This window comes from Crocodylus porosus, unplaced genomic scaffold, assembly GCF_001723895.1.
Source record: "Crocodylus porosus isolate Cpor-Errol unplaced genomic scaffold, CroPor_comp1, whole genome shotgun sequence".
NCBI classification, from domain to species: Eukaryota; Metazoa; Chordata; order Crocodylia; family Crocodylidae; genus Crocodylus; species Crocodylus porosus.
In genome coordinates, this window is record NW_017728928.1 from 14,347,163 (window position 1) to 14,369,421 (window position 22,259).

Genomic DNA, 22,259 nt, shown 5'->3' on the forward strand with positions numbered 1-22,259 from the left:
GGCCACCTCTTTGTTGTTTTTGGTTTGTTTGTTTGTGTCTCTTGTCCCAATCTCATCAAGTGATGGTGCTTTTTTCGTGTAATTAAAACCATGCATATATTGTTTGAAAATACTAGGCGAAATTAAGATGTAGGCTGCAGAACTGGATTCACACCTTGGGCAAATGCTTGATTATTACATCATTACATTTTCTCTAATTAACTTGAATGCGACAAATCTACCCCTTAATGAGCTAGTGGCACATGAGAGGTTGGACCTGTGTCAGGAGTTCGCTAGTACAGGACATGGCCCCAAGCAATCTTTGTTGCATGAAGACAGCATTGTTATTGGAATGGGAACAGGACCAGACCTGACAAAATGCTGAGGCTGAGATTGGTTTCCCTCTGCTCTTGTAGCACTGATCACTAAATGAATCAAATGCAAATTTAGGGGCAGGTTTCTTAGTGCACTTGGCTGTCTTTCTTTTAGTAATGCAAAGCTGTTCTATACCAGAGCAGTTCAAAGCACCCAGAAGTAATTTGTCCATAAGTTGCAATTAAAAAAAAAAAAAAAAAAGGCGGAATAGGCTATGTTTAAATCCTCAGAGCAGCATTCTCTTTCAGTGTCTTATTCAGTATTTGCATATATAATTAAAAAATATATAAAAAGGAAATCTCGAGACACAGGCTGTGTTTAAAATGCAGCTTTGGAAAGTATCGGTAATTTGAAAGGGGTATCTTTGGTTATGTAACCTTAACTCTGGACTTCTGGGAGTGTAATGGTTGGTGCTTTTTTGCATGGGGGTGAGGAGCGGGATGGGAATGGGATCTTCAGCATCAGTGTAATTTTTACCCTTAAATTTATTATTTCATACTCTCAGGCTTGTTTGGGTTTTTTAATCCATCATGATGGGGTTGGTTTTTTCTTGAGTTATGCAGATCAATTTGTACCATAGCTTGAAAATTATAAATTGCAAATCTGTCTCAACATAACAGCCACAGTATTTGACTCTGGTTTATAATTTGCAAGCCTGCCTGCTTGCTGTTTCTGTAATATCATATCCTTGCTTTTTAATAATAATGATCATTGTGATCATCATAATCTTAAATGGGAAAGATTCAGAGTGTTTATGGTAATGGCCTCTCGTGTCTTGCAGGACTGTGGGAACAGGAGTGTTATGTTTACATTTATTTTGGCCATAATAGGAGGGGAATGATTAGTTTCCTGACTTGAGCCCTTACTTTTCCAAGTGCATTGTGTTGTTTGTTTGGTTTTTTTTCCTCTCCGTGCTGAAGAATGTGAATGTCATCAGGATTAGATCTAGCTCAAGAGCATCCATTACCAGAATGTTTCAGAGGACATTGACAGTTATTTTATCCAGCATGTACATTGCATGGATTTTTAAATTTGTAACACTATCGACTTTTGCTGTGCATTGGTCTGTAGGATAAATCACTCTTTACTGAATTCATGGTTTTATGAAATTACATATTCCTGTTGATGTTTCATGCTCTGTATTGTAGACATTGGGGCTGTAAGGAAGATAGTTTCATGCAGTGCCATCTGAACCTGTTTATTCTCGCATTATTGACTAAATTTGGTTCTTGCCTTTCTCTCTCTGTCAGCACTTCTGGTTGTGAATCAAGGCAAAGAGGAAGAAAACTGGTTTATATAATCTTCATGGGTTTTATTAACTCTTAAAAAGTGTGACGGCATCTTTGACAGTTTTTTTGCTTTAAAATGAGGCAAGCTTTTACACTGGGGGGGGAAATACCCCTGTTGTATACAACAGGGGTATACCTAGTTAGTTTGTATGGTGCTATGCATCTGTGAACCCTAATGGGGTTTTCTTTTTCTGCCTCTCAGCTGAGACGTGAGACTGGAATACTCTTATAAAGTTACCTTTAATTCTCTGCAAGTCTTAACGACTCTGCAGATTTCCCAGACCCGCTGTGCTATGTTCAGTTGACTCTCCATTGAAATCGGTGCATTGTCAGGGTTTATCTGGTGTATTCTGTGCTGTGGTCAGTTGTATTCTACCCAAAACTTCTGGAAGCTGTCAGAAGCTTAACAGTCACTTTTTTTCTAGTCCTCTTTAAGATCCAGCTGTGCTATTTTCCTCAAATTCCTTCCTTTGGAAATTAGTTTTACAGGCTCACCTTACTCCTTTTTGTCAAGTAAAGTTATGTTTGTTGTACCAGCACATTGAGACCTCTATCTCTGGACCAAATTAAAGCACAATGAGTGCAACGTACTTAATTTTGTTGTTTCCCATTTCAGTGAATCTCTCTTTGCTGGTGTGAAAAGGAGTGTGTTTGTAACATAATTAGAAATTATTCTATTTGAAAGTTTTCAGGTTTTGAATGCCTGCTGCAAAATGGTTGCCTAACACAGAGCGCATTGCACCTAGTCTGTAGCTGTCTTGCTAAGTAGACCAAAAACAATTAAACTGCATACCATTGCAGTGCCATTACTGAATACAACAGTTACTGTTTCAAAATATGAGACAAAAATATTTATATGCATATATCTAAAAGCATGCCTGTGATCATAGCAAACCAACAAGATTTGACAGAAAATCCCATTTCAGAACTTCTAAAAATCAATTTATAAGCCAGCAGCAGTTGATCCGCAAGGAATAGCTGACTGTTCCAAAAATAGATCCCCAACAGGCACACAGCAGGACAAAAGCAGAATTTTAAAATAAAGCTTTGTGACTGTAGAGATGCCAGAGTTACAGAATATTGAACTTGTACTGCTTACAAACTAATTTATCGAAAAAGGAAAAGAGAGACTAGCTACCATAGCTTTTTACAAGGGAACAGTCTTACTATAGTGACCAGAGATCCTGGTTTTCTGTTTTAAAAATTGCAAAATCTCTAATTTAAAACAAAAAAGTATGTGCACACACACTAAATCTGCCCCCCCCCCCCATCAGTATTTTTCCATGATTAAAATGAAACATCGCTATATTGGTAGCGACATATATTGATGGATATTGGATACCAACGTATATTGGTATCAGTTATATAATGTTTTATTAGTAGATTTACAATTTTAAAGCAATTTGTAAGTCTACCAGTGCCTCAATCAGTATAATAAAATAAGTTCTAAATACCTGTATATTTTGGCAGGAGTGTTTTGGTAATCATGGAAACTCAAAGCTCCCTCTGTCCCCTTTGCTCACCCGGATATGGGTCCAGCTGTGATTGTCAGCCCCCCACCCTGTGCTGCTTTTTGGCCCTGAGTAGCCCTGATATGCCAATGCCCTGCCCCTGTCTCGTTTCCCTTACAGTTGCCCCTTGCTCCCAACCTGTAGCCGCCCAATGTATGAAGAGGGTGGGTGTGTGGGTACAGGCAATGTGGGGGGGTGAGGATGCACAAGGTGGCATAGAGGGGGCATGTGTCCCCCCAGAGTTCTGTGCCTATAGTGGGCTGTAAGGCTGCAGTCAAGATAGACCAGCTCTTGACTGCAGGTGCCTCCCGAACCCAGCAGGCAGGCAGGCAGGGAGTGCTGCACTACCCTGGCTGCCAAGGTGAGGTGTGGTAGTGGCATAGATTTCATAGACTTCTAGGGTCAGAAGGGACCTACTGGATCATCAAGTCTGACCCCTTGCAGGAGAGAGCGCTGGGGTCAATTAACCCCAGCCAGGTGCTTGTCTAATCTCTTTTTGAATATCTCCAAGGTAGGGGAAAGCACCACCTCCCTTGGAAGCCCATTCCATATTTTGGCAACCCTCACTGTGGAGTTGTGCCCCTTGCTGCTGCCAGGTGGGCAAGGGGCACCTCACCTTGGTGGACATGGCAGTGTGGCGCTTCCTCCCATGCAGGATCCCGCCTGCTGGGCTGTAGAGGCGGCTCTTGCCCAGATCTGGCCTGGCCTGGCTGCAGCCCCATTGCCAGTGCACCCCTCTTCCCCCCACAAAGACTTGCATGGAGGGAACTGCTTTCCACTGCTGCTTAGCTGCCCTGTGCATATGTGCACACATGTACATAGCACCCCCGTCTCCCACTTCCCGCAGCCCCTTGCAGACTGGAATTCTAACAGCCTGTAAGGCGAAACATGCAGTCTCTTGCATTTTTCTCCTTTGAGGGAGAAAATCTATATTTTGCTGCGGCAAACAGAAAACCTGGATCCCTGATAACGACCGTGCCATTCATTATATGAAATGGTGAGCAAAGTCAGTATCAGCTATTCATGATATTTGCCATCTTTTTAAACTTAGAAGGTAAAACAGTCGACGGGTTTCTTCTAATTAAAAATGCATACTTTAAAATAACTGGATATACATCCATATGTTACACACAGACTTATGCACCACTTATAAGAACTACACTTATAAGAATCTTTTGCAGCACTTCTTGTTGAGATTAGACTGCTCTGTAACAACAGGTGTGTGTGTGTGTTGGTTTTTTTTTTTTTGTTTAAACCTTGTGCTGCAGCAATTGCAGCTTACATAAGTGGGGTCAGAAGCAGTTTCATATTTCTACAACCTAACAGCTTGGCCAAAGGGATTAAATTTATCTTTAAATAGTGAGTAAAGAAACCATACATCAGTCTGATTATTGCTAACACTATCACTAATGGAATAGAATTTTGTGTGTATTGAAGAATACTGTTTGTATGGCTGCAAAGACCACATCTGCCACTGCTTGGCTCTATTTCTGGCCCACGCCCATCTACAGTAATCTATAGTGCACATGTTCCCACTCCAAGTGGTGCGAATCTTTGGGAACCAGTAAGCTATGGGGCTTCGTTTTCTCTTGTGAATGAGATCCTGAGTTCTCATTTGAGAGAGCAAGCATACCAGTAGCATGCCAGCACCTTTCTGTCTAAGTTCTGTCCCCAACATGCCAACGTACATACTCTTGATGAAATGAGAACCTAGGATTGCAAGAATGCTAAGCATACTAATTTTGCATAATATACGTAAGAGTTATATTTTATCAATGTAAAGATAGCGAATTGGTCTTCTGTATGTGGGGATGCTGAAGTTTTGAACACTTTTTAACGTATGTTCCTTATTCCCACTTAATGTGTTGAGGCATATGGATGGATGGTTGTCTTGCGATTCAGGGAATGATTACCCGAATCCTTTTTGTCATGGTTGTCATCATTCTTTTTTTTTTTTTTTTTTTAAGTAATGAGCATTCATAGGCCTGAGCCTGGAAACTCGCGCACAAATCCAGCAGCTGTGCAAATTTACTTAAGTAACCAAAAATTTCTTATCTATTTTTGGACAAACCACTAATCTTTCAGATGAAGTAATAGTAAAGCATGCCCGTAGGGATTTCAGGTGGTGGAATGCTAACAGTCGCAGTCTGATGACATGTGCTGTCCTTAATTATGTACCACCTTTCCTTAATGTGGTGTTGGATAAAAAGATATTTGCTTCTCATACAAGTCTTTTTCTGTCTATGCTGTTTCTGTAAATTGTTGAAGAGCTGTGTGTTGTTATCCCAAAGGTGACTGTCTTCAGTAGTAAGTGAAGTGTTGTCTTTTGTTTCTGTAAAGAGAAATTGTGTGGCATAACTGAGCAATGTAACTATACCACTGTAGCCGTGCTAATGTAGCTCTCCCACATGAGCACTGTTCCCAAATGAAAGTGTCTAGGGAATAATACACATGAGAGAGTTACACCAGCATAGTTGTAGGGGTATAATGGTATTTTTCCCCTTAGAGATGTGCCCAACATCCATTAAAGTTCTTTGAGTCTTTCAGGCAGAGATGTTACATAAACACAGCTTTATTGAGCAAATGCTTCACTTTATCTCTCTCACTTCTTCCTTGGCACGTCTGCCAAGGCTGCCACCAACTATGCCAAGTAAGATACTGACACTTGCTTGGCTTGAACTGACTTTGTGCACGTTTCAGCTAAACTTTTAAAATAGGTTCGCAAGCTGTCTCTATGTCTTGATGCTTGTATAACATTTAGAGAGCATCAGAAGATAAGCTGATCTGATTTTATTTAATAAATAAATAAAACAAGATGGAGTAGTGTATGTCAGTCTAGTTGACGCACACTTCTGTGTGCGTTTCTCTGAAAGCCTTTTGCTGTTGGGATGTGGACCAAACAGCAGCATATATCTTGCAAGTAGCCATATTTGGTGGTTAGTATCTTGGCTGCTCCATCACAAGGACATGTACTGTACATCCAAGGGAACACTGCTGTCTTTGGTAGAGTTTCTGCTGTGTGGTCCAAAGAGCTCAAAGGTAATAGCAGTAGAAGTTAACCTAGTTGCCATTTTCCCATCTTTGTAAAATATGACAACACTAAATGTCTGTGTGGGTGACTAGAAACTTTTTTAAATGGGTTCAGATAATAACTGCTGTCTCAAGCTCCAGTGTTCTGGTTTGGCTTTCTTTTTTTTTTCCTGGCAACTAAGCCAGAATATTAGGTTTGTGCCTCCTTTAAACTATTATTTTAGAAAAAGTTACTGTTGTATACATGAAAGAATATAATTAAACGCTTATACAGGTTTGTATTGCTTTCATGGTGGTGAAAAAGGAGCCATTTCTGGACAGGTGGATGCAAGTCCCATAGTAGCAATAAATGAAATGTAATTAATATCTTAAGAAAAAAACTCTGGTTTCATAATACTAAAGCTTAACAAACTCAGCCCTGTCTGAGATACTGTAAGCTCTGCTTTTATTGGTTCTCTTTTTGTGGTTTCTCTTTGCTTTCTTCTGTGCAGTATTTCTTAACTGCTAAAAATGTTATTGAGATGTTTAGTTCTCATGAAGAATTGGCCGCTGCTGGAGGTTATACTGCATTTGATGGACCAGTGGTTTCATCTGATACTGATACTCCTTTGTTCCTTTTTTGGTGTTGTTAATACTGAGGCACAATAAAGGAGGCGTATATCATTCAGTTAGCTGTTAGGTTTCTCTGACAGTTATTTTTGTATGGTCCAGCTAGTTCTTTGTGGTTATGTAATATAATTATATTTGACCGTATTATATAATAAGGTGTTCAAAATGGCTTAAGAAATAGTTTTGTAGTTCTTAGAGCTCTTATCTAACATGCCTAAAAATGTGTTCAGTCTGCATTTGTGACATGTTTGGAACCAATTGTGACCAATGTTGTCACCCTGGAAGCTTTGCTCTGACTTTTAAATCAAGGAAAGTAATACATGCCAGTACTTAAATGGATTTAATATGTGTTCTTAAAGAGAGAGAGTGTGATTTCACAATATTATGAATGAAAAGTTATTGTTTAAACTGAAGAACGGTAATAAGCACATGATGTAAGCAGAATTTTAATCCTGTTCCGTTGTTCTCTCAGACTGCATTTCGGAGAGGCAGTATATATTGATTATCCATTCAACCAACTGGAAGATGAAATTATCTGTTTATTCTCATGAAGTCTGGAACTTTACATAAAACCAATCCTTTTGCCTTCCAACAGAAGGTTTGATAGGAAATTAAATGGATGGGTGGAAGTCTGAGATTTCCAAAGACCAGTATTCAGAGAATAGTGATATCCACATACACAACTATAAATCTAGTGGTTTACTAGTACCTTCCTGAATAATGTACTTTTTTAGTCTGAGCTGTGTAGCAGAATGATAGTTTCTCCAAACAAACTGTAGGATTTTTCTTCCGTCTTTTAAGGTGCCCTACAGTATTTTATATACCATGCAGATACTTTGTGTATGTGAAAACAAAATTAGGATGATGATTCAAAATATATATACTTTCATGGTCAAGCCGAGTAGTTGAGATGAGCTAAAACATAATGATGGACGGTAAGTTTGTAAGGAAAGTGTTGCTGCCAACCAAGCCAGTGCTGTTCATGCAGCATCATTCATGTGATCCGCGGGAGCCGTTGGGTTTGTTTCAGCTTAATAGAACACTTTGTTACTGTTACTAAGTGATTCAGAACACAGTTACTAAGTGATTCCTTCTCTGCTTCCAGATATGGCTGGTCGCATTTTTATTTATTTATTAATTTTTTTTAGTTTGATTATTTTTCAGGAACTCTGTAAAGACTGCAGAGGACAGAATGCTCCCTTCCTGTGTCTCTAACGTGGCTACAATTCAAATAACATTCTGAATCTAGTGGCACATTGCAAACCAGATAGATACCAGTTGTTTACAACAAATAAGTATCGAGCTCAACTTTCCTAAGACTGCTTTATCCGATTTCAGTAGCTCTGTTCATGTATTGAGTGTTTTGGGGCCACTAGAAACTGACAGGAAACGTGACCAAATTCTGTAGAACTTTAAATCCTGTATTATCACAAATCCAACAATTTTAAAACATGGATGAATTTTTAAAATGGGAAGTGCCTGTTCTTCTTTCTGGAATGTGTAGGGCATGGAGCCTGAGACTTGTCTATACTAGAAAGTTATACTGGTCTAAGGTAAGGCTTAAACATTAAATGGACATGGTTTCATATAACACTTCTTCCCTTGGGTGGACATTTTTTATGCTAATGTAAGTGGGTCTTTTTCTGTGTAGCTTTTTGTTTTAAAGCGCTTCCAAAGCAACAGAAGCTAAACTATTTACATCTGTAAGTAAGTGTTTACACAAGAGGGTGTTAAACCAGTATGTATGTATGTATGTATGTATGTATGCATGCTGTTAAATAGCTAATAACTTTTCATGATAGAATAGTTGTCACTGGCAAGAATTATTTTGGGGACCTGGGTTTGATTCCTGGACACGCATATAACCAAAGCCACTGAAGCACCGGATGTCCAGACTTGGTCTGGCCTTTGGATTCCATCTCAGTGGTCTAAAGAAGGGGATGGAAAGTCAGGGCAGCCTCCACTCCTCCACACTCCTGCCTAGGCATACGGGCTGAAGGTCCTGGGGGCCTCTCACGCATACACCACGATCCAGAAGGACTGACAGTTGCCTATTACAACCCATTAGTTAAACTGCCTTCTGGCAGAATATACAGAGTGCACTGATCAGTAGTGTTAGTGCTTTCTGATCTAAAAGCAGAACAATTTAAGCTAATGAAGTGTTGATTGATGTGCTAGAGATAGTTGTACGTGTTGTGTGGGCATCAGAATACGTAGGACTGTGCAGACTTCCTGTAACATGCGTTTTCTTTGGTTCTGCATTTACTTTTATATGAATTTTCGGAACAGCAATATTCAATCAGCTGCTATTTGTAAATAAAACTTAAGGTAGAAGTGTTTCATAGTATTTTTATTCAACATTGGGTCACATATGCATCTCCAAGACTTGAAGAACTATCTTTATGTCAGAATCATACTGGAATTCTAGCACCACTTTGATATGGTAATCTAAACAAAAAATATGATATAATATGGTGAGGCCACATATGGAGTACTGTGTCCAGTTTTGGGCCCCCCCACTACAAAAAGGTTGTGGACAAATTGAAGAGAGGCCAGCAGAAGGCAACAAAAATGGTGAGGGGGGCTGGGGCACATGCCTTAAGAGGAGAGGCTGAGGGAACTGAGCTTATTTAGTTTGGGAGAAGAGAAGATGACAAAAAGACAGGATTTAATAGCAGCCTTTAACTACCTGCAGGGGCGTTCCAAAGAGGATGGAGCTGGATTGTTTTCAGTGGTGGCAGATAACAGAAAAAGGAGCAATGGGCTCAAGTTGCAGCAAGGGAAGGTTAAGTTGGATATTGGGGAGAATTATCTCCCTAGAAGGGTAGTAAACAGTGGAATGGGATACCCAGAAAAGTTGTGGAATCTCCATCCTTGCAGGTTTTAAAGACTTGGGTAGACAAAGCCTTTAGCTGAGATGATTTAGATGGGGCTAGTCCTGCTTTCAGCAGGGGGTTGGACTAGATGACCTCCTGAGGCCCATTCCAACCCAATTTTTTTTATGATTCTATGATGAAAGGAAAGACTAGTGAGTAAACATTCACTTTTTTAGAATTTAAAAAATGCCTGTGATGTTAGTATGTGTAATGTTCCTTGCTGGTAAATACGCAGGTGCAAACTTCAGTCTTGTGAAATTTTAAAACTAGATTGGGATGCCTTTTTCTTTGCAGAAGCAGAACACAGTGGGACTATCTGGAATATTTAGGAATGCTGCACTTTAGTGCCCAGTGCAAGAGCAGCACTTGCAGTGCCTGTTCCTTCTGCTGTAAACACACCACTCGGAATATATTAATTATGCTTTAATTAAGTCCTAGATCAGAAACCTTTTGTATAGTGAAGGGCTAAGCAATAAGATGTTTAACCTTTTAAAATGAGGTGGACTGGAAAGCATGCCTGATTAATGCTTTTGTCTAACATCTTTGTTAGCTGAACTTTTGTTTATCCCTCCAAAAATTTATTTCCTCAGAATACAGGGGAAGCACTCCAGTCCCTTAACTAGTACGGTCACCTATAGCAGTAAGAATGCTAGGTGGGCCAGATCACATTCTAGCTCTTCGGTAGCCTCAGGTGCGTGTGTGGTGGGGGGCACTTCTTGCCTAATGGCTTGGCTTCTTATCAGTTAAGGGGCATAGCTTGCCCCACATGTGTTGTAGTCTGCATCTTGCATTTGTCAGTGATATGTGTTTAACACAGTTTTTAAAGGGCAGCATGTGCATTCCACCATATGATACAGCTGCTTTCTCTGAGCCATCTGCGTAACTGTTAAATTTTATCCTCTGCCAGTACTTTTCTGTGCTTTACACTCTGCTCATGCATAGCTCCAATTAGTAAACATAGGATTTTGCCCTTAGTATTTAGTTTGTGTGGAAAAGATGCATTTCCATCAACTTGGAGCTGGTGAAATGTAAGAGTTAGTTTCTATGTACAAGAAATGCGTTTTTAAAGGTAAAAGCTTATTAACTATGGACTACTTATGTTCCATTTTGTGTTGTTGTGGAAAACTTATGACTTAAGGGCATTAATTGGTGTTCAGTGCCCTTTCTTAATGATTTAATTAAGTCTTCTTGAGATTTGATTCTCTCCAGAAGTAAGATCATTGCTACAGACCTTGGCTAAACATTTCCCTTTAAGGTATTTATCAATTACAGTGATGAGCATTGCTTAAACTTGACACATTTTGAACACATCCTTTAAATCAGAAGTGGTCACAGGCCCCGTACTGGATGATCTAGGTGCCATGATCACCTGCATATCCATTAGCTGTCTTCTGGAGAATACTGGCCCCTTGGGTGGGTTTAATATAGGATGGTAGCTGTCTTCTGTTTCTCTGATTGAGAGAAGAAATGTCCTTCAGCAAAACTTGCAACATGTTTTTTCTTATTTTGCTTTACAAATAAGTCATAATGTATTTTCTTCTGTAGTAAGGAAGGTAGCCAGGAATGAGTCTTGAATCTAAAATCCATCTTTTTAGGTATACTAGTCTGATGACGAGTCACCAGTGAGTTGGCACATTGGAAGTCTGAGTGAATAGTCCTTTATGATGGCATGGATGCAGTTTTCGGTATGATACTTGGGACAAAACTTCAGCTCCCTCCTAAGCCTCCACTTGTGATCTTGGATACCCAGTGTTCCCTTGCAGTTTTCTTTCCCCCCTCAGGATTGAGAGTTCTTGGTTCTTGAGCACAGACAGTATTCAGGCTCCTCAATGATATCTGTATTAGATTATTTAATATTAAATAAGGATACAACTTTATAGCTGTTTTCTAGGTGGAATAGATTTAAAGAGCCACACTAATCCAAGTTAAGAAAGGGGTTTGGGGGGGGGCTCATGGCAGAGCCCTCCACACAGTGGGGGGCAGTGGGGATCACCCCGCCTGCCTGACAGCAGCCGGTGAGTGGGGGCTTTTTTCCCCCCATACATTTCATAGGCATTAGGAAGAGCTGGGGTTGGGTGAGACAGCCATTGAGAGCAAGCGGGGGATGGGGGGGGTGTGCCTCGGAGAATCGGCAGCAGCCGAATCCCCGAATCGGATTCAACTGAATCGATTCGGGACAGTGATTCGAATTGCCAAATCAAATCACTGTTTCCTGAATCTGAATCCGAAGCAAATACTAACTGCTTTGCACAGGCCTGCCGGGTATTGCGGTGTTAGGTCTCATAGCAGAAGAGCCTTCTCAAACTGTTACAGATGGCTCTTCTAAGCCCAAATTATTGGAACAACTTCTAATGAAATCCTTATATAAAATGGATTTCAAAGTGCAAGATTGCAAACAGACAAGAGAAGGACTTCATTCAGAAACATAGGGGAAAGCTGGATGTGTAACCTGAGTGATCCTTTTGTGGATTTGGTCAGTGCATTTTTATTTTGTGCTGAGCAAATAACTAATTTCCCTCAGTTCTCAGGCATTTCATTTGTTGTGAGCTTTGGTTTTGAGAAGCCAAAGCAAAGAGAGCTACCTCTAGTTCTCTTAAAACTAGTGTCTTATCTCAAGATGCTGGTTTACAGTTCATATTTTTAAAAGATGGGGTTTTTGCTAAAACACCTGCCACTGCTGCTATTATGAGGTTTTGAATTTCAGTCCTTCCCCTAGATTAGCAAAAAACCACTGGCGTGTGTTTGAAATCGGTCTTGCTTGGGGAAATGTTTGCATGTTGTAAACTTAAGCGTAATACTAACAAAGATGGAGGTTAAGTTAATGTAGTCATTTTGCAATCTAAGTTGAGTTGCTAAGGAAAGCAGTTACGGAAGAGGAAGCTTTAATACTGTAACTATTTTGGTCTAAATTATTCCTGTCAGAGTTCTTGCCTTACTATTAACGTGAGTTAACGTTTCAAGAGTTGCATAACCAGCCTATTAAATTTCAGGTTCAAGCTGCTTCACCATACTGTGTTTCTTTCTCACAACACAGTGCCAGCTCTTGTATGTCAGTACACAGATGTTTCAGAGGCTAGTGGGAAATTGTCAAGTACTCAATCAGGGAGTGGCATTAACTTTTGAAAGGTGTAGAGGTGAAGTTTGTCTCTTAGCAAGAAAGGCGCTTTTTTTCCTCTCCTTTTAGTGTCAATTCCCACAATGAATATAAGGGCATTGAGGATATGTAGACTTGCTCTCTGATAATATTTCGTATGTTACAACACCCAAAGACGTTAATTTAGTATAGCACAAAGATTTATACCGTTCAAATTCATGTTTAGAATGAAGAATCCATATGACAAACCCTTCCAGAGATGAAACTCGATCCCGATAAACATATATTCAGTTCTGGTATCGCATTTCTGTAATGGAACCAATGATATTGCTGCAAAGAATCAGATTTTAAGGTACTAATTGCTGATTTGTATAATTGTAATGCAATCAGTAAACTGTAATTCTGAGAAGGAAATGTGCAGCAGCTAACACTTAAAGCCTCATTAGCCCGAGATAAGCTGCATCTATCAAGTACAAAATTGAACTTACCAGCACACCAAAGGAGTATTAGAAAACAAAGGCAGTATAATGAAAACTGTTGCTGTGTATACTCAAAGCTTGATGATTAATGATCTTTTTGAATCAAATCACCCTGAAGCTCTGGAAGAACTACACTGAACAGAATTTTAGGGGGGGAAAGCTACGTTTGGCAACTTTAATCTTCCCCTCTTCTGCTTTTGGGAGCTCTTTTTTTAGTGGTATAGTGATCATGGCTCTTTGATTTAGCCATAGATCCTGATGATTTTTTTTGGTGTGTTATGCTAGCTAGAAGCTTTTCCCAGTTGCAGTTCATCTTACCCTAATTAGATGTTGACATCCCTGTGTTCATTTTTTCCCCAGTTGCACTGGACTGTGGAAATGCAGGACTTGCAGTCTCTGTTCTGCCTGGCCTTCAGTGTAAAAGTACTAATTTAAAGATGATATGAAAGTCTCTTGCGTTTGTGGTTTTAAATCAGGTTAAATGTTAAATACTGTGTGTTTGTGGTTTGAAAACTTTAAAACTTAATCTAACTGCTTTCTTATTAAGACAAGGCTTTACTGTGAAGCCATTCATTACAGGAATACATTGGCTGTTGTGCGTAGGAATAAAAACAGCCCAAGTAAAAATGCCTAAACAGTCCTGGGTACCCTGTCTGCGCATTCCTCAGGATATAAAGTATTCTTTGTTGCTGTTTAATCTGTTTGAAACCTGTGAATGTTCTGTTCCTTTTGAACATTCAGCTTTCCAGCTTCGGGCAGCTAATTATATTGTTCTTTTCCAAATAGAACAAAGTCAATTCATTCTTCCTTACCATGGAAGAAATTCATGAGTCAATCTGTTTGCTAGTCAGTAAATACTTCTGAATGTCAAAGTAGATAATAGTGTAATTTTCTGGTGTTCACAATGCCTAAGGGAAGAAAGGTATCTTGAATCATGTTGCTGAATCTCTCACCTCCTTTAAGGAAGAGGATGATAAAGAAGGTCTGGAGGAGAGGAAGATAAACAGATGTGGGGAAAGCTCTTGTGACCTGACTTACCTAAAAGTACTTTAAAATGATTGGCGGAACATAACATGAGCTGAAAGAGGTGGGGAAATAGAAGGTCATTGTTTTGCTGTAGACTTTTTTTTTTTAACGGGTTTAATTTTATGAAGGTATAATGGGAGCAATACAAAAAAAATGGTCATTTATCACTTTCCTTCTTTTGAGTGTAACGTTTCCTGGCTTAGGGCAGTACTGGTTATATAATATGGTCTTAATTGCAAAGAAAGTGGGTACTTTCAAGAGAAGGGGGAGATTTAAGTCTTAACTGCAATATATAGAGGGTTTTCTACACGTGGGTGGAACATGTTTTTGGAAGAAATAGATCAGGGTATGGGCTTGTTATAACATAGTATGGGAGACTTATTCTGTAGGTGTGAATTTTCTGTACTGCATGCTGTTGAGTCACAAGCCTAATGTGCTGTCACCTGTTTTATGCATTTCTTCAAAGTGGAGGTTATTTTGAGTTTATTCTGGGCACAGAATACAAGTGTAATTGCTGAAGTAGTCCTATCAAATATCCATCCAGGGAGTGAATATGCTACAAAAGGCTTTTGTGAACTTGGAATAATCACGCTCCATAAAAGATTTCAGAGTAATGTGTTAGAAACCAAGCTGACACTTTTAAAGTATTAATTGCTTTTAATACTGTTTTTTGTAAAGTGTTGAAAATCCTTCAGTATGATTAGACTTAGTAGAATTGCATTTTTTATTTTGTAATATTTTCAACAAAGAATACTGATATTTATTTTTAAACACTTATTTACATTTTTATCAATTTTTCTAAATTTTCAGTATTGAGTACAGTTAGAGGTGTGGGGGCCAGACAGTTATTAATGACGGTATACTTTTATTATAATGCAGGTTAACTGCCCACTGCGACAAATGTAACTATCATAGGCCTGCTGCCAGCTGAGCGGCAGAACTGCCATCCGTCCGCTTTGTCACTTTTCTTCCTTTGTTCCCAGTTCCCTGGGGGCTTCTGGGAGTTCTCACTACAATCAGCACAGTTCTGTAGGACTGCTCTCCCTGTCCTCACACATTTCACCAGCCATCATTTTTTCTGGCATCCTCTTTCTGTAAACTTTATTTATTAATGATGGAAATATGTTTTTCAGTGGTCTGTGAGGTGGAACTGATGTTTATCAACAGTTCCCAGTAAAAAATCAAATCCTGCCAAGCCTAGATGTGTTCAAATTGTTCCATATTCCTAACATTTTTTTTTCTGATTACTACCCCCCCAACCCCCCCTTTTTAATAGCTGCTGTGCATGCCCACTTAATTTTTTTTTATTTATTTTTTTTTATCTTTCAGTTCATTTATCTTAGAGCAGTTCAGCACATTAAAACAAGGCCTAAGGACTAATGTTATTCTGAATCTACAAAGAGTAGTTTGTTCTCTGATTATGGTTTTGGGTGCCCCAGTTCTAGGAAGCTCTTCTAGGCTTTCTTTTCTATTGGTATATTAGCATTTCTTCTCTTCTGTCTCTGGTAGGAAGATTGGAGAGCTGCAGCCATTATTGTCCAGCAAATGTGTTGGCAGCAAGTTTTTTTGCTTTTGTTTTTGTGGTATTTTTTTTTTTTATTAGACCAACTATATATTTGGTTGAGACCATTAGACAAGCTTTTGGGCACAAAGTGCTTCATTGTTTTATAGCAGGTGGTCCTTTTCAAATATATGGAACTTGAAAAATATCTTGGAGGTGGCTATACAAAAAAACCTAGAACTCTTGGTTCCAAAATGATACCTTTTTTTATTAGACCAACTGGTCCAGTTGGTCTGATAAAAGGGTATCATTTTGGAACCAAGAGTTCTAGGTTTTTGTATGTCTTTTTGTCTCAGACCAACACGGCTACCAAGCACACCCATGAAGGTGGCTAGGCTTTCATTCTACTTGGAAATGGAGGTGCTGAGTTTGAAAACAGGGAAGCAGGAAGACGAAAAAATATAATGTTTGTTTATGTATTTGCACACAAATTTTACTCCTAACCAAAAAAAAAAAAAAAGAGTTTTACTGTAGGAACTCGCATTAAAAAAAGAAGAAAACAAACCAGAAACTGGTATTGGGAATGAGAACCAGGATAACTATACCAAATCCAGTGTTCAGTAATGCTGCTGCTTGTCCTCCTTGAACCCTCTCTTCTGTTCCAAGTGCTTTCCATAACACACACACGCTGAATTTTCCTGTCCAAATTTTTAACGGCCACTGCCCCACCTGCAGGTAGTACTGTCTATTTTGTAAAACAAGAAGCTATTTAAATAGCCAAAGATCAGCAGAAGTATATTGCTGTAAGTTTGAGTTAAATTGGGGGTGTTGGTGTATAAATAGTAACAGGCTGATATGGAAGGTAATATAAGTCAATTTTTTCTTTAAAGGTTTAAGTGACTTACAGTAATTTTTCAGTGGTGGCTGTGTGCATTTAAAAATGCACACAATCAGACTAATAAGTGGTATGCTGAAATAATTAGCGGTCATCTGTGTACCTGGGAAAAGCTGCTAGTGAAAGAGAGAGGTTCCAAACTTATGCATTAGGTATTTGGAAAATGTGTGGAAACTCTGTCATGCCACTTCAGTGAAACCCCAATAACTATGCAGTAGGTGTTTTTAATTTGGCCCATCATTGGTTTGGAGTTGGTGTTTTTTAAGGCCTCGTGTTCCTTGTTGTTAAATGTATGGTGATTGCCCATTGTGGCCTACTACCTTCTGGGGAAAAAAGTTCTTCAGCACAGTTTTATATTTTGACTTAAGACATTGATTTATTCCACATCCCAAGCAGGAGTTTACATGGAACACCCCATTGCATGGTTAAGGCACATGGTTGACAGCCCAGAAGACTGTAAGTTCAAGGCCATAGCGGAAGCGCTCGTAGTGCGGTCCTGTCAGGTTCCAATAAATCTGCAAATTCTGCTAAATATCTTGCAACAGGGACACAAAATAAAAGGACGTGGTTTGCAATGAAACTTGCTGCCAAGACCGTCTCTGTAAGTGACGGTTAAATGCAAAAAAATGGGGTGACAAGGTCCTGCTGTTCCCATACAATGGATGTGACTAATGCAATGGCTTGGTGGCGCCTATAAATACAGCAGTGAGAAGCCCACTAGAGAACTTATTTTCTTTTTTTAAACTGTTGTTCTTTCTTTCCCTTTCTATGTTGCAGGCATATGAAAAAAGGTTCCCTACCTGTCCTCTCATCCCAATGTTTGTAGCTAGTGACACTGTAAACGAATTCAAGAGTGAGGATGGAGCTGTACATGTCATTGAAAGACGTTGTAAACTGGATATAGATGCACCACGATTGCTGAAAAAGGTAATTTGGATGTTGAAATGGTTTTAGCTATGATATCAACCCACAGTAATGGTGTTCCTGACCAGTCTCTGGTAATCTCTCTTAGATTGCAGGAGTAGATTATGTTTACTTTGTCCAGAAGAATTCCTTGAACAGGCGAGACCGAACTTTGCACATAGAAGCCTACAATGAAACTTTCTCTAACAGGGTTATCATTAATGAGCACTGCTGTTACACGGTGAGTAACAGCTCCCATGTGTGGAGCCAAGTTGGTATGTAGCATTCAAAACTGAGACTCGGAAGTTGTATTGGTCACAAAAAAAAAAATCCCCAGATTTGAGAAAACAAACTAAAACACAAGGACAATAGCATGCCTGTAACTAGGATCTGTTCAATAACACTCTCATAATTGGGAGATTTTTTTTTTTGTTGGCCCTCAGAGATTAGGAGCATACCCTGGAGAATCCATGCATGCTTCTCTCGAAACAAGAGTTTTAGGCTGCTGCTCATCTCCCAGGTTGAGACACAGAATAAAAGCACTCACCCAGGAATGTCTGAAGGAGTTTGTGGAGGGAAGAGTTTACAAACTGCAAAGAAATCCGCTTTGAGGCTAGTCTTGTGTGATTTGTTCTTTCTTCCCTCCACCATCCTTTTTTTGTAGTATTATCGTAGGGCCAAATATGCTGTTCCTTTTCAGTACTGATGAAGGTCCTTTATAGCTAAAGAGGCACTATTCTCCCTTGTACTATTTTGCAAATAATTGGAGAATGTATCTAAGCTGTGGTCACAGTGTAGCAGTGTGGACACATTATAGTATAAATATAAATTGTTAACTTGGGTACTGCTAGCCCATGATGAACTCTTTTCTGCCACAATAGTGGGCTGCTGACAGAGTGCAGGCTTCCTCCTAGGTATGTCAACAATGTACTGCAGTCACTATTGCAGATGGGAACATGCCAGTCCACCTTGTGAGTCAGAACAGTAGTTTCCCTCCTAATCCTTCTTAGCAGAGTGCTGTAACTACCTTTTTTGTGGAAACCTGTTGAAGTCCTTTTGGTTTGTTGTTGAATAAGATCTTACCTTTTTCAGTTTGCATTTTGCAAAAGCAGCCAAAGTGTTTTTGTTTTTTTTTCAAATTTTTCTGCTTGCAGTGTGATAGAGCAAGCATCAAAAATATGAAACTTTGTAGTGTACATTTTTATACGGTATGTGACAGCCCCCAAAGGCATCCAAACATTTGTGTGTGGGTTTTTCCCCCTTAACCAACAGGTTCACCCTGACAATGAAGACTGGACCTGTTTTGAACAGTCTGCGAGCCTAGACATCAAATCTTTCTTTGGCTTTGAAAGCACGGTAGAAAAGATTGCCATGAAACAATACACCAGCAATATTAAAAAGGTGAGTTTAATCATGAAGTAGTTGTTAGGCTCTAGTTGGATTTTAGTGTAGGTGCTGCTAACTAAGAGTATGGGTATACTTGCAAGATTAAGCTGACTTTTACAGCAAGGGATTGTGAAGTGGCTGTAAGCTTGTGGTGGGAGGAGTCTGATGGGATTTCTGGGCAAATCATATCTTGTATGCAAGTGGAGACTTTTTTTAATGGCTTATTTTCTTTTTCAAAGGGAAAAGAAATAATAGAGTATTACCTGAAGCAGCTGGAGGAGGAAGGGGTAACATTTGTTCCCCGCTGGACTCCTGATGTATGTAAATTGGAGAAGAGCACATCTCTCACTGGCCGGCCAGTTTCCCCTGCTATCAACATACCAGATACTGCCACAAAGGAGGGGCTGAACAATAAGGAGATTCTCAACACCTCCAGCAGTCCATCGGAGCCTACGGCAGGGACACCTGATGGTATCTCTTTGTTTGGCTACTTTGACTTCTCAGATTATCTGTTTTTGGATTTACTTGGCAAGGTACTCAAGGCTATACTGCTTGGATGTAGCTGAAACTCCAGACAATTGGCTTCATGCTCAGCTTCAACATGACTATTAATGACTGGGTCTGGGAATCCTCAGTTAGAAGTTAATCTGTGTGGGCCATGTTTGAGTGCTGTTAGTTGATCATGTAATTGAATGAATGTCAGTGTTTAAAAGGGGGAAGGAGGAGGAGGGCAAGCAAATCTTGCTAGGCAGCTGCACAGGAAAAGTTTTTATATGCCCAGGGATTGAAGTAGAAAACTCAGCACAATCTCCACCAGTCTGTTGCAAATAAATAGGCTTTCACTTGTATATATTGGTGAACAAAATTAGGCCTTCATAGTAAAGGCCAGGAACTTTTACCTCTAAAGATTTAGACAGTAAGAACAAAGATTCTGTGAGCATTTCCAAATGAGTATGGCCCTTTTATTTCTAGCACTGTGAATCAACAAATGTAGACTTAAGTGCCGCACAAAAGTACCTAATTTTTCCAGGTACTGAGTTTCAACTCTTCCTTATTTGTGAAAGGACACAATTCATATTCTGTCTGCACACACAGTTTTATGCTTCTATACTATGCTATTATCCAGAGCAAAGGACAGGTCTGTCTTTTTAGAGATCTCAAACTTGTTTAAGATCCCAGCTGTAAAAATCGCTATGGCTGTACTACTGTATTTGAATACTAGTGGAAAGTTAGTTACATTTTAAAAGCTAAAGGACCAATGTCTTTTTTCTAACGGAAGTGCTGAATAAAGAACTTGAATTTTCCCATCTTGTGTGGTAGACATAAGATCAGTGTTCAATTTTCCTAGCCATTGGTAAGACCTGTAACACTGAGTAAATTCTATTTCAGACAAGCTGGATGCAGACTACATCAAGCGCTATCTGGGTGACTTGACACCAATGCAAGAGAGCTGCCTCATTCGACTTCGACAGTGGCTCCAGGAGACTCACAAGGGCAAAGTAAGAAACTGATCATCCCTTTTGGCATCCTGCGCTTCAGGCAAGAATGCGTAGTCCTAATTGGGCTAACCAGAGTGGTAGCAACTATAAGCCCAGGAGCCTGACAGACAAGTCTATTATGTTGCCCTTTGCTTTGGTTGAATGTATGTGATCCTTACACATGCTTCTCTGAGTGTTTAAATTCAAGTAGGGCAGTAGATAGACCTGTGACAAGAGCTTAGCTGCCTTCTGGGTGATCTTGTGCAAATCAGTGCTCTCTTTCTGCTTCAGTTTCCCCATCCACAAAATGGGATGATGCTGACCTTTTTAGTGAAGTACTTTTTGATATCGCTGATGAGAAGTGCTCTATAAGTAGGTAGTCTTTAAGCTTACGTTTCCATGGCATATTGCCCTCCTGATGGTTACCCGTGGATGACTGCTTCTGATATTTCTTTTACTAACTTTTCATCTTTTTGTCTTGGTATCTTTTATATATTGGCATCCTCCGTAGTTAGCAGGCATGTCCTATTTTTTTCCTGTCTTTAGACCACTTCTAATCCCATGGTTTCAGTTGCCACTTGAATGAATAACAGGTGTGTAAGTGATCAGTAATTTATAATATGTCTGACAGTTTTTTTTGAATTGTGATTTATGTATGTGTGTATCTCCCTTGAATTCCCAACCGCATCTTCATGTCTAGGCCAAACCTAATTGTTGAATTCCCCTTTAAAAACAGGAATCCAGTCTGCAGCCAGGTAGCAGGCCTGTTGATCTCCAGCGTGGGTGATTAAAAACCCATGCCTTAAAAAACAAACAAACAAACAAACAAAAAAACCAAAATGAGCAAACCCAAAAACTTGTGCTCCTTTATAAGTTGCAGTTAAGTTTCCCTGTAATTAGGTGTGCAAGCCAAATTTACTTCACTCTCAGCATTGTAGAAATTGGCGCTTTTGGCATCTCTTAAGTTTTCAGCCATTTACCAGTAATTTGTTTTCTATTAGATTCCAAAGGATGAACATATATTACGATTCTTACGTGCCCGAGACTTCAATATTGACAAAGCCAGAGAGATCCTTTGCCAGTCACTAACATGGCGGAAACAGCACCAAGTAGACTATATTCTGGATACCTGGAATCCTCCTCAAGTTCTGCAAGATTTCTATGCAGGAGGCTGGCATCACCATGACAAAGGTACTTTTTATACTTGCAGATGCTGGTCATTTTGTAGTGTACAGCTGCCAAAGCCGCTTGGGTGGACTGACAAACAAAGTGAACTTTCAGGATGCACTGTACTTAAGTACACTTAGTTGGTGTGGTTTAGGTGAGAGCAAATAAACAAGCAAGACTAGGTCCTACTTCTGGCTCTGACTGACTGGGCAAATGGCTTAACTTTTCTGAGGTGTAGGTTGTAGCTGTGTTGATCTAAGGACGTAGGCAGAGAAGGTTCTTTGGGTGAATCTGATATCTTTTATTAAACCAACTTAAATAGTTGGTAAAAAATGTTTTTCATAGAAGTAGGGTCGGAAGGGACGTCGTAGATCTTCATGTCCGACCCCCCGCCTGGGCAGGAGAAAAACTGGGCTCAAATGACTCCAGCCAGGTAGGCATCCAGCCTCTTCTTAAAGACCCCCAGGGTAGGAGCCAGCACCACTTCCCATGGAAGTTGGTTCCAGATTCTAGCCGCCCTAGCTGTGAAGTAGTTTTTACGGATGTCTAATCTAAACCTCCTCTCCAACAGCTTATGGTCGTTATTCCTTGTTATGCCAGGGGGCACTAGGGGAAACAAGGTGTCTGCCAAATCCTTCTGGTCCCGTTTTCCCCCCCCCCC

At 39.8% G+C, this 22,259-nt stretch overlaps 1 protein-coding gene across 4 annotated transcripts in view; it reads left to right on the top strand.

Annotated features, from left to right (window-relative positions):
• SEC14L1 (SEC14 like lipid binding 1) overlaps nt 1–22,259 on the top strand; it is a 54,752-nt gene that overhangs the window by 11,226 nt on the left and 21,267 nt on the right. For all 4 annotated transcript variants that reach the window (XM_019542678.1, XM_019542679.1, XM_019542681.1 and 1 more), the window contains 6 exons: nt 17,442–17,591; nt 17,677–17,808; nt 18,840–18,968; nt 19,193–19,424; nt 20,343–20,452; nt 21,433–21,622. In XM_019542678.1, the coding sequence (XP_019398223.1) occupies nt 17,442–17,591; nt 17,677–17,808; nt 18,840–18,968; nt 19,193–19,424; nt 20,343–20,452; nt 21,433–21,622 (943 nt within the window). The remainder of the gene's footprint in view (nt 1–17,441; nt 17,592–17,676; nt 17,809–18,839; nt 18,969–19,192; nt 19,425–20,342; nt 20,453–21,432; nt 21,623–22,259) is intronic.